Source organism: Candoia aspera, chromosome 7 (genome assembly GCF_035149785.1).
Source record: "Candoia aspera isolate rCanAsp1 chromosome 7, rCanAsp1.hap2, whole genome shotgun sequence".
NCBI lineage: Eukaryota > Metazoa > Chordata > Lepidosauria > Squamata > Boidae > Candoia > Candoia aspera.
This window is the reverse complement of record NC_086159.1, coordinates 23,929,314-23,941,587: the sequence shown is the minus strand read 5'-3', so window position 1 is coordinate 23,941,587 and position 12,274 is coordinate 23,929,314. Positions and strand designations below refer to the sequence as shown.

At 39.1% G+C, this 12,274-nt stretch overlaps 1 protein-coding gene across 1 annotated transcript in view; it reads left to right on the top strand.

The window, feature by feature from the left end:
* The first annotated feature begins 242 nt into the window (after nucleotides 1-242).
* The window catches only part of NUAK1 (NUAK family kinase 1), a 54,485-nt gene continuing 42,453 nt past the window's right edge, over nucleotides 243-12,274 (top strand). The window contains exon 1 of the mRNA XM_063309548.1: nucleotides 243-1,264. Coding sequence (XP_063165618.1) covers nucleotides 926-1,264 — 339 coding nt within the window. The 5' untranslated portion in view covers nucleotides 243-925. The remainder of the gene's footprint in view (nucleotides 1,265-12,274) is intronic.

Sequence of the window (12,274 nt, the reverse complement as noted above, 5' to 3'; positions counted from 1 at the left end):
TCCTTTGGCACAAAGGCCAGCTAGATCTCCCATCCCCTAATCGTTTCGCGTCTCCGCCTTCTCCGCGCGGCGGCGGGGGTTGTCCGAAAGAGCCCGCCCAGATCGGAGGCAAGGCTCGGAAGGGGAGGTCCCCGGCTCCTGCCCGGCCCGTTAGTTTCCGAGAGCGATTTCTCTCCACGCCACGCCCGGCTCGTTCCCAGCCCAGGCACCGCGCGGGGCGGCCCCATCCGGCTCGCCCGCCCCCAGACGCTCGCAGGGAGTCGCCGAGGCGTGGCGAGCTCTCCCAAGCGCCTCTCATGGCCAAATCAGCCGCCGCCTCGCTGACAGCACGGGCGGAGAGAGGCGGCTCTGCGGCGCTTCAGGTCGCCTCGGGGGTCTCACATCGCCGTCCCTGCCCCCAGCCCCCACCGCTAAATTTCCTCTAAGAAGGAGCCGCGGAACAAGCGCCGAGGAAGCTGGGCTCTTAAGACCGCAGCCCGGGCGCGTTTAGGCTTCGCTCCGCATCCTTTTTTGAGGCAGCTGCGTAAAGACACACGGGACCGGAGGAAGGAAAGAGGGAGCGAGGAAGAAAGGAAGAGAAAGAAAGAAAGAAAGAAAGACGGAGGAGGGGGGTGCTGCCGCTTCTCCTTCCCCTCTCCAGCTGAAAAGAGCCTTCCACCAAAGAACCGGCTGTAGCCGAGACCCCTCCGGCCCGACCGCCTTCAGCGTCCCCAACTTCCCGCCTTAGTAATCGCCGAATGCCTTTCGGGCACCCCAGCAGGGGGTGAGAGGACGGCGCTGTGGCCTCCCGTTTCTCGGCCTCCCTCCCTTCCCGCCCCGAAAAAATGGGGGCAGCCCTTGCGGAACACGCCTGAAGGGAGGGACCCCGAGGCTCCTCCCGCGCTGCGCGAAGTGCCCTCTCGGCGCACGCCTGCCCGAGCGGGAGATGGATGGGACGGAGCTGGATGGCAGCAGCACAGAAGCTCCCGAGCGATGCTCTCAAGAGGCTGCGCGGGCTGTCGGTGAAGCAGCAGGAGCAGCTATGGAAGAGTCCGCAGCGGAGGCTCCTTCTTTGGGGGACTCCGCTGCTTCGGCCCCCAAGGCCGTCGGCCTCAGCGCTGCCCAACAGGAGCTGAAGCAGCAGCAACAGCAGCAGCAGCAGCAAGGGGTCAAGAGGCACCATCACAAGCACAACCTGAAACATCGCTACGAGTTGCAAGAAACGCTGGGCAAGGGTACCTATGGCAAAGTCAAGAGGGCCATCGAGAGGTTTTCAGGCAGAGTGGTAAGGGCTGAGGAGGCTGACCCGGGAGGGGGCTGCTGACACCTGCTCCAGGTAGAGAGCTGGTGGCACTACTGAAGCATCGAAGCGTGACACTCCTTGGGTAGGGCTTTTATTTATGGCAGCCTTTCCTAAGATGATGCTCTCTGGAAATTTTGGGACAACAATTGCTTTGTACACTGCCTCTGGAGCGATGGGGTTTAAACATCTTACAAATCAAAAAGAAATAAAATGAACTCCCAGAATTCCCAGCCATTAACCACAAAACCTGAGAGTTATGGGAGTTGTGGTTCTAACACATCTGGAGGGCACCAGCTTGGGGAAGACAACTTTGTGATATACTCAAAATTTCAAAGCTTGAAGGTGGCTGTAGTCCTGCTTTTGCTTTTGCTTTCTTTATCTGAAGTTATAGTCTTCTCTTAGCCTCCAGGAATTTTTTATGTTCTTCTTCCTCCCCACTTTCTGAGGTCCAGGATTCACTGGAGGAGCGTTTATCGAACACTCCAGAAGTGTTTGATCTTGGGATATTATTTTGAGCCTTTCTCTCCAAATGCCAACGGAGTTCATTTATAGAAATCAGAGGTGGTTCTTTGAATAAGGAGAACTGGATCACCTGTAAATTGGCACCATTTATATCTCTTCCCTGCCAGCAATCAGATATTGCTCTGCTGTTCAAAGTGTGGACATGACATCCATTGAAATACATGCCATAGTTTGCTAACTGGAGATGCCTTTGAGCTTAAATAAATTTTAAAGCCCAACAGTGTGTTGCGGGTGGTTATGACATGCACTTCATTGACCTCTATAACAAACACATCTATGCAGTTGCTCCTATCAAAGTGAAGTTTAGAGTCCACTTTATGTAGCAAACTTAATGTTGCAGTGTACTATAACTGTCTCCAGCTCAACTTTTGTGCTCTTTGCCACAAGATGCCTGCACGTCATAGAATTCAGGCACATGAGCGAAGGATTCATGTAGTAAGCTAAAAGTACTGCTGTTTTCTTCTGATGCTGTCTGGCTACATATGAGGGTTCTGCATTTCAACCAGGCACGCGTGTACCAATGCTTTCCCCGAGATTGTGCAATTGTTTGATCAAGTACTTTGCAGTAGATTTGGTATAGCTCCATGTTTTGTTCGTATTTACAATTTTTTCCCTGTTGCTTGCTCAACCAATATTTTGAACAAGAGACTGAAGTAAACAAGTAAGTGCATGCAATAGTAAAAAGCACCTTAGCTACATGTGGTGTGATTATGTATGTGACAGCCCCCTCTATTTAAGAACATTTAACCTTTTCCGTGGTGTGGTTTGTAGTAAAAACCCTAAATCCTAGTGCAGTGGTCAAAACAAATAATTAAATAATATCCCAGTGCTGTGTAGCATGAAAAGACTCTTTAAAGACCTGGTACAGATAAGTCTTAATGTTATATTATGCTCTCTGTCATTTTACTAAACCATTAAGATAGTTAATCAAAAGCAGAAGTGAATGCTCGTGTTCACTTTGACTGCCTGTTTTTTCTTTGAAAAAGAACATTGCCTGGAGTGTATCATATTGCAGGGTTTTAAAATTAGCAAAACATCCAGCTCAAAAAATGTACAAGCCCAAGTATCATTTCCTGATTGTATTGGTATGCTCCTTTCAATAACTTCACGTTTATTCATTTTAAGACAGCACTGGTAGTTTTTTTAAGATTTGTTTTACAGCAATATAACATTTGCAGCTAAAGAGACAAAACTGAGGAAGATGGATATTTATAATCTATTTACTTGTTTCTAGATTAAAGATTCTTGGCTTTGGCTTTGGCATCAGAATATGTGTTCCATGCCTCAGGATGATGCTTACTTATGTTAAAAATGGGAATGTGCTTTACTGAAAAACACATAAACATCTTTATCTGTCGACATGTGAAATATACTCTCTTCACATATAGGAGTGTTATGAAAAGTATTTGGCCCAGAATTGACACTGGGAACCCATTTAGCCCGTTCTTCTCTATCTGTGCTATGTTTCCTTTCTCCTTAGTCATAATCATTTATGGAATCATTAAAGAGCTTTGATTAGAGTGGCTCAGTAGTGTGGCCAGCAGAGGGGGTCCTCAGAGCAATGTAACCAGCTTAATTCCCATCATCACTTCATGTAGAAAAAAGCTTAGTACAGCATTAGAAATCTCAAGGTCATGTTCCCACCTATGTCATTTGTTCGCTGTCGTATTAGTAGGTCAGGTAGCATTTTCCTACACAGTAGTATGTAAATATTTGGAAACATAGGGCAACGTCTAGAAATATCCTTGGTAGCTTACTCTTACCGAGTTACCTAAACAAAAATATTTCCATTAACCTTTTATTAGTTAATTGTGATTTTGGTTTGAAGCATATCGTCATGGACTTTTTGCATAAAAATCAGACACCGCCAAATAAAATGTCAGGTGCTGGTTTTCCATTGGCTTCTGGGAGAAATCCTATGAAATCTGCAGGAAGTTCTCTTTTAGGTAAACATCCCCAAATGAGAGAAAAATGTGCTTCAAATTTGCATGTAATGCAAAAAAGATTGTATACTAACAATTATAATATAATATATGTGTATTTTTTCTTCTGCTTTCCTACATACACTCCCAAACTCCTACAAGCTACATATCAGTATCTAGGAATTTGATTATTATTTTTTTTACTTTGAAAAATGCTTAAAAGTTTGACATTTGTTTTGAGAAGTGCATAATACTTTTCCAGCTATAGCTTATATGATGGCTGTTGAACTGTGAGTTGGATTATAGATATGTTATATTTAGTTTGTTGTCAGCAGCAACTTGTTATTTACCCTTGTTTACTTAATAATGTAACAGAGATTAGGTTGCATGCTGAATGAAATGCAGGAATACAGCCCACTTGTACTTAGCCTTCCAAACATTCACTGGGCTTCTGAAGTCCAAGTATGATTTATATAAACATTTAACAGAAGTAATCTGTAAAGGAATCTGCATGGTAGGCTTGAATTTAAGGGTTTGTTATTTGCCATGGATGACATAGAAATATGCAAGGAAGAAACAGTCTTTGATATCGGCTATAGAATCATGTCTGGCCACCTAATTCCTCATTCTCTTTCAGTGATATTGCCTAGTCATGCCAGATTTTGAGTGCAGTTTTGCTCTTATCTTCCCAGTAAAGTGCTAATTGTTTCTAATAAACCAGGCATAGGATTAATTCTGCTGAAGAATAAATTGTGCCTTCTTGCAATTCTACCTGTTCTTACACAGACCAATACGTTTTTGTGGGCATACTTTCAAGGCTACTACTGTATACTGAAAAAACATGGACATTTTCTTAATTCACTCAGATGCAGTCCAACAAAATGTTGTGTATCATGCAGCCTTTTGGATTCTAAATATATCCATACATCATGAATTCTATACAGTATCTAATAATTAGAGAAGTAATGAACAGAATATGTCTAAACTGTTCCAAGGTCATTGTGAAATTATATTTGTTCCTGAATGATTAACCATTTCTCTTTACAACTTTGAAGCTTGTCAAGCAAAACATGATAGTTAGAATTGGAATTGCTATATACCTTTATAACAATAAGGAACTTTTTTTGCAATTTCCTCAATACCATTTTAAATTGGAATACAGGTAGTCCTCGTGTAGTGATCATAACTGGGGCCAGCAACTTGGTCATTAAGCAAAGCAGTTGCTAAGTAAAACTGTGACTGTGCTTATGATCTTATTCAGCTTTCCTTTGCTTACAGACCTGTGAAGATTATAAATGCGAGGATTGGTTGCAAAGTTATTTTTTCATCACTGTCGTAACTTCAAACAGTGGCTAAACGAGGCAGATGCTAAATGAGGACTACCTGTACTTCAGTTAATATGAACATTGATCATATTAATCTGTGGCTTAATTGTTGGAGGAATGTTTTGTAGAAATCATAAACAGAATAGAACACAGTAGTCTGATTCCTATAAAAACTAAGCAGATCTATATCTATATCTATATCTATATCTATATCTATATCTATATCTATATCTATATCTATATCTATATCTATATCTATATCTATCTATATCTATGATTATCAACTTTATACTACAGAAAGCTGAGCAGGTAGGATTGGATGGGAGGCTATAGGAGTTCTCAGAGCTTCATACTAGAGTGGAAAGTTTAAAAAGCATCCCGTTAGAGGGCCTTGGCAAATCACTTCTGCACTGTTGCCCGGAAACTACATGGACATATCTATGAAGTTACCAGGAGTTGAACTCAACTTGAGATATATTTTATTATTTGAAACCCAGACTAAGTAAGCAAGAATATTCAGGGAAGAAAATGGCATTCTAACACCTAAATTAGGCTATCAGAAAATAAAGAAACAAATGCATGAGCAAAAATGTTCTCTCATTGTGGTGGCACTGGGAATTCTCTTCCTTTCCTCCCATTTTCTTTTCCAAGAATTCTGCACATCAGATTGGTTGCTTGGCAGTATAATATTCAGTCTCTTTCTGATACTACTAAGGATTGTGTTTTAGTGTCTATTCCTCTTCCATGTGAAAAACTGTTTCCCTTATACAACATTGTTGTTCCTTTACTCCCATCTCCACCCATCACCCTGAGAATATATTCCTCCTAAAAACTGTACCTGTCAGTGAACCGCAACTTAAGTTTGGTTTCAAGTACAGATTATTAAAGAAAAAAGGAGGAAAGATGTTTTTTTAAATCGATGGACTAATTAGATGGGAACAATTTCAGGTCTCCTGTTTATTCAACATGCCTAGTTCTGCAGCTTTTATGAAGACCCAGCGAATTTGCAGCTGGCTTCTCTCTGTCACTTAGAATTTCTAGGAAAGAAAAGTCTGATTAAAAAAAGAAAAATAAATGGTTTGTGAATGGGAGCTGCTAAAGGGACAGAATGAAAATCTGGGAGATATTTCTTCAGAATAGATCAGTGTTTCTCAACTTTGGCAACTTGAAGATGTGTGGCCTTCAATTCCCAGGATTCCCCAGCCAGGAGTTGAAGTCCACACATCTTCAGGTTGCCAAGGTTGAGAAACACTGAAATAGATGAAACTATCTCCTAACTTTTCTAAACATGGTTTTCAATACAGATGCTTGCTGTGCTTTGTTGGGACCATGCTTGGCTTTCAGAAAAAGACTCAGACTTTATGGAAATAAGTATCACCTGTGCTGTTAACCATTATGTAAGAGAGGCAGGCTGCTATTTGCTAAGTGCAAAGGAAGGGCAGTCTGCACATGTTTAGGGGCAAATTTATAATATCCTTGCCATCAAGAAAAAAAAAATTGGCTGCTAACTCCAAGCATAATTTGTGGACTGTAGTCAAAATAATTCATATGATACCAATTTTACCTATTTATACCAATTTTATGTCTTAAAATCCACATGAATACATTCTTGATTCACTTGCATGTTACAATTAAGGCATGGAGACCAGGCAATGGTTGATGAGCTATATGGAGTAACCCAAGGCTTTCAATTCCAATTCCAATTCATTATGGTCCTGGATCAGTACAAGCAGAGTGCTCAGTCAATATATATAAATCTATCTTAGTAGATAATAAATGAAATAAAATTTAACACAAAATTAAAATACATTTATAAAACAACCTAACTAACATCTATGAGTGAGGTCCAGGGTGCAGTGTATATTTAAATTATAGAATAGACACTAAAATTATATGAAGTGTAATAACACCTAATATTACAAAAAAGTGATAATATCTAAACTTTAAATAAATTACAGTTACATAGAATGTGCTTGGCTAGTGGAAAACCCAAGGCATTTTAAAGAAAAATCTGAATTGCATAACAATAAAATTCGCATACAAGGCCATGCTGCAACAGCACACCTATGGATGCATAAAAGCTTTTGTTCTTGCAGTTATTATACTGAAAAAGCTACATATAGTAGGGATAATTCCCAAAAGGAAAGTTAGCAGCCGTAATATAGAATTATACTCAAGTATCATGCAAGGGTTAACAAAAGGATAGCCAGTCTCAGCTATTTTGTTTAAAAGAAAAATTAGTTTTATTTATTTTTAAACCAAAGTCAGTCTAGCTAACTTTTGGCTTGTCATATGTAGAAAGATGGAGAGCATGTTTCCATCCAAAGTGAAAAAGATTCCTGGGAATGCTGAAATACATATTTCTCAAATAACTCTTTGAGGACAATGTGTGACTGATTTCTTGCTTCAGTGACAGGAAGTTCTCTCATCTTGGAGCTTAGTCATTTTATTGAATGGAATCTTTAAGAGCTATTTTTTAAATTGGGAATCGGATCAGCTGTAATATAGATACAAATTTCTGAGGTAACTTTATCCCAAGAGGCGTTCTCTTAAGACTGTCATATTAGATCCTTTCTGACATTACCATTATTGACAACTTCAACTGACTTCTTAAGAAAGCATCCCTAGTGTTCTAAAGTTATTTCCGTCACCTATGAAAAATTGATGACCATTTGTCAGAAAGTACCAGTAGCATGAATTTGACAGCAGGAGATAAAATGAGTCTTTATGATCAGAGACTGGGGTTCAAAGAAACTAGGCTATGCACTGACATTAAAACCAGTCACACTTTTCATCAGTTAACAATTGTTTTTGCATCACTGAATGTAGCAATTTCTTTTAATGCTGAACCATCGGTATTGAGTTTGGCATTGGGAATTATGGGAATTGAAGTAATTGATCCGAAGGTTATCAGGTCGGATAAGGCTGGTATAGGTCTCTGGTTTGAAATCTTTGGATGTGTATGAAGGTGAGCAGTTTGGTTTATCAGTAGTGTGGGAAGAATAGATGACTTTTGGACTCTATTTTCATGGCTTTTAGAGTTAGAAACTTTGGCCAAAGTTTAGTTGAATGAAATGAATTCACAGTGGAATCTATTTGCCAAGTAGCTCTTAACTAAAAGCACTATTGCATTATAATAGATTGTTGCTAACAATTTCAAAACAACAGTTGAGAAAAAAAGATCATCATAAAATTGATAAGTAACATTAATGTACTTTGTGAGTGGGTTTCTTACATAATTAAATTTAAGGTTAGGAAATTATGCGACATATGGAAGAAATTTTATCTGAAAAGATATATAAAATTATGTTTTGTTATATTCACTTTGGGTGAATCACTTCGGATGAAATGGGTGGCCATAAAAATCTGACAAACAAACAAACAAACAAATAAAATATTTGTTGAATAAAGCTATTTGTAACAAGCAGTTCTTGCAGGGCAGTATTTATTCTTCACAGAATTCCACTCACACATTCTTTAATTGGTATACATTATATATAGCAAACACTGATTCTTTTTAACAGATGCTTTGTGAGTTCCTTTGGCAAGATTAAAAATGCATAGTTCTGTTGCTGGATATTTTCATAGGAAGAACAGTGAGATACAAGCATCTGTGCAATATTTGATGACTAGTTCATTAAAGCCACAAGTGTGCTTAGGCTTTCATCTGTGGTCTCCTGCTATTGTTTCCTGGGCTCAGCCTGTGCTCTCATTTGTCTTGCCCACATGAAAGTCCTCAACATCTGTAGGTTATAGTTTGTGAAGTATAGTTTCAAACAGCACCATGTTTATCACCATGTCTACACAGACAACACTGTACATTGTATAAATTAGGAGATTTCAGACGCAGAACACCAGGGGGCTGTGTGAGATATTGCATGGGAGTTTAGTGGTTGCCCATGCTGATCAAATATCTTGGATTCCTATCAGAAATTCCAGATGATTAATATACATAAAATCCCCTCAGTAATGTTCAGTTTTAAATGAAGAGGAATGCCTGTGTTCACTAGTTAAATGTAAAGTTATTTGATATTCAAATTGTAGCTGTAAAATGTATAAAAGAAACCAGCATGTATACAAATGAGTTATGTTTCCTTTACATTCAACTACATTAGGTAATAGTTATATGTCAATTGACTTTAGGATGAAAATTGGTTACTAGCTTTGATATTTGATAAAATAAGAGACCTTCCTTAAAAAGGAAACTGGTCTAATGTTGTAAAACTAGTGCAACTATCCTTACAGTATTCAGATCTTACACATTTGAGGGATATGAATAAGATCTGTTTGTGAGTAACTTTATTTGAAAAAAAAATAATGGCTATGGAAAAAGCTTCCAGGATTAGAATGATATGGGATCTGGTTATTGTCAAACAATATTTATACATTTATTAGATTCATATACCACCTTTACTTTGTACAACTCAAGGTTGTAGTTGGGCTACTAGTCCTAGTCTTATACCCCACACTACAGTAATGCTACACATTGAGCTAAACTTTAATGATGATTTGTTTAGTTGGCTCAGTGGGGCTTAGCATATTGTGGGAACCAAGTCAATTCTGATAGTATTAAACATTTTTAAAGTTGATCATGGCTTAGTAAAGCTTATTATTCTGCATTAGATGGACCAGGCTTTCAATAGCATTTCACTGTTTAATGAATTTTAAAGGCTTCCTCTGGTTTTAGGTTGTTCACACATATTCCCCAAATGTGATTCCCACTTATAAAATAGGGACTTATGTTAAGAGACAAAATCTGAATAGAATAAACCTGAGCATCAAGGCCAGAATTAGAGGTACAACCCACCTCTTAGTTTATTAAGATTGGAATCTTAATTTGTGTTGTGTGAACCATTGGGAAGCGTGCTCTGCAAAGTGACTAAATCATCCCTCTGAACCCACTGTCCCAAACATTGAGCTGGTGAATTCATTTGAAGGTTCAGTAATGCTTGAAGGGCCTCCTCACTTTTTGAGGACACCTATGTATGCAGAGATGTGCCACTTCACTATGGGAGCAATCTTAGTGAAAGTATCTGCACATAGATACACATGCACAGAAGGTCCCAAAATGGCCAAAGGGTGAGAATGTAGCGCTTGTCATTTTGAGCAGCAAACGGGCATGGACACTTTCCTTCGGCATACGTTTTTATTTCTGTTTCTATTTATTAAGAGATAGAAAGACGCTACTGAGAGCAGGGATGTGAGAGTTCCTGTTACTTGCTTCTGTGAATAATATTATGCCAACTGTCTGGATTGCTTTAAGAGTAAAGTCTGAAGTCAAATTTTGCCCACTGAGTCTGAAGTCCACTGAATGGTAGTTTAGAGAATCAAGGTTTTACTGTAGAGATCATGTGAAGCCTGTAGTGAAAGATCTGAAGGGCCTGCCAATTGCCTACTGATCATAATTTAAGATGTTGATATTGACCTTTAAAACCCTAAATGTCTCAAGATCTGAGTACCTGAGGAATTTGTCTTCTGCTATGAATCTGGCTGGTTAGTTAGGTGAGCAGGAGAGCCCTTTTGAAGATGCCCCTAGCGCCAGAATATTGTCTGCTTGGTACATGGGAGAATGTCTGCTCCAAGCTGTAGAATGCTCTCCCTATATGGGTGTATTTGGCCCCACTCAACCAATATTTAGGGAAATGGCAACAATTCATCTTTTTCACTGAGTATTTAACTGTTAAACTGAGTTTGTCTTTAATTTTGATTTAAATTGTATTAATGTTGTTGTGTTTCATATTTTGTATTTTTGCTGTAAGTTTCCTTTATATAAGCAGAAAGATGGGGTATACATTCAATAGCAACATAGCATGTTTTCTGGAGAGTGATATTTATGATTATAAGATGCCCACAACTTCATTAATTGGCAAGCATGGGCATGGTTAATTTAACAAAGGCAAAAGCCATTCTTTTTGCTATTCTGTTGCATCTAGTCTTACTACTGTATCATCTGGCCTACTCTGTTTGAAAATAGGTATGCCTTACTAAGAAGATGCTATCCCAAGGAAGGTAAAATATATATCCTCAACCAATCTGGAGGATACTGCTGCTCTTGTAGCCACCCTATTAGAATGATTTACAAATTGCCCAAGTAGCCCTAAAAGCTGTATTTTTTTGGAGCCCAGTTTATGATGATCAGGATTCCCAGCTATTATAAAACTTTTCTGTCCAGCCTTCCTTGGGAAAATTTCCTGACACCAAATTGCTTTGGCCCACTCTGGCTGCAAACTCCATCTCGTATTTCCCAATGCTATGCTGATTTGGAGAAGCCCTTGAGTACATTTCATAGTATTTATGCTATCACTCTTCTGCAATATTATTTGTTTAGTCCGCAAAATTATACAGTGAGTTTTTAAAATCTGGTAGGAAAAATGCTAATAGATTTGGAGCAAAAAGTATATTATTTGAACATTTTAATGTTCATATATATTAAAATTTCAACTTAAGCTTCTCCAGTGAGGGTGGGAATTTCAATGCAGATATATTGTAGATTGAATGTCATACCTTGCTTTCCAATTAAATATTTATAGAAATCTGGAAACATGCAAATGATGATCATTAGCATGCTTTAAATACCTATAATTAGCTTGTAATTACACTGTCAGTATGGCTGCCAAACCTGAACAAGTTGATCCCTCCCTACTTTACCTAAGAATGATTTTCAGTTCAGCCTTGCATGATCAAGCCCAGCAAATAATTTTAGAGCAGTGCTTATATCTGAACATCTGATGATCTGGTATTTTTAAAAAATAATCTTTTTCTCACATCATTGACCTTTCATAATGGAATGCCTTTGCTCAAGGCATAAATGCAGGTAGTTCAGATTGATTCTTCTTACTGCATTTTCTCTCTCTTTCCATCACTCTCTTTTTTCGGTTGACTTGCCCTCTGTCAGTATGATCAAAAGTTTCACGATGATTCAGGTTTATTTATTTGTTTGTTTTATGAAATATTGTCAGAAGGTCTTGGATAATATCTTTATGAGAAGAGAGCATGGGTTTCCAAGAGGTGATCAGTAATAAAATGTGCACCATGACATCATGACACAGACTCCCTGTTGTACGTGCATCATAGTGTTGCATGCAAGTATGCAAGGGCTGGAGCTTGTGTTGTGACATCAAAACGGATTATTTTGTCAGTTTGGTAAAATCTCAGCTTGCTGTGGACATCACTGGCAGGGAGTTGTGTTGTCTCACATAAGGCTAATGGACCACTCCTGCCTG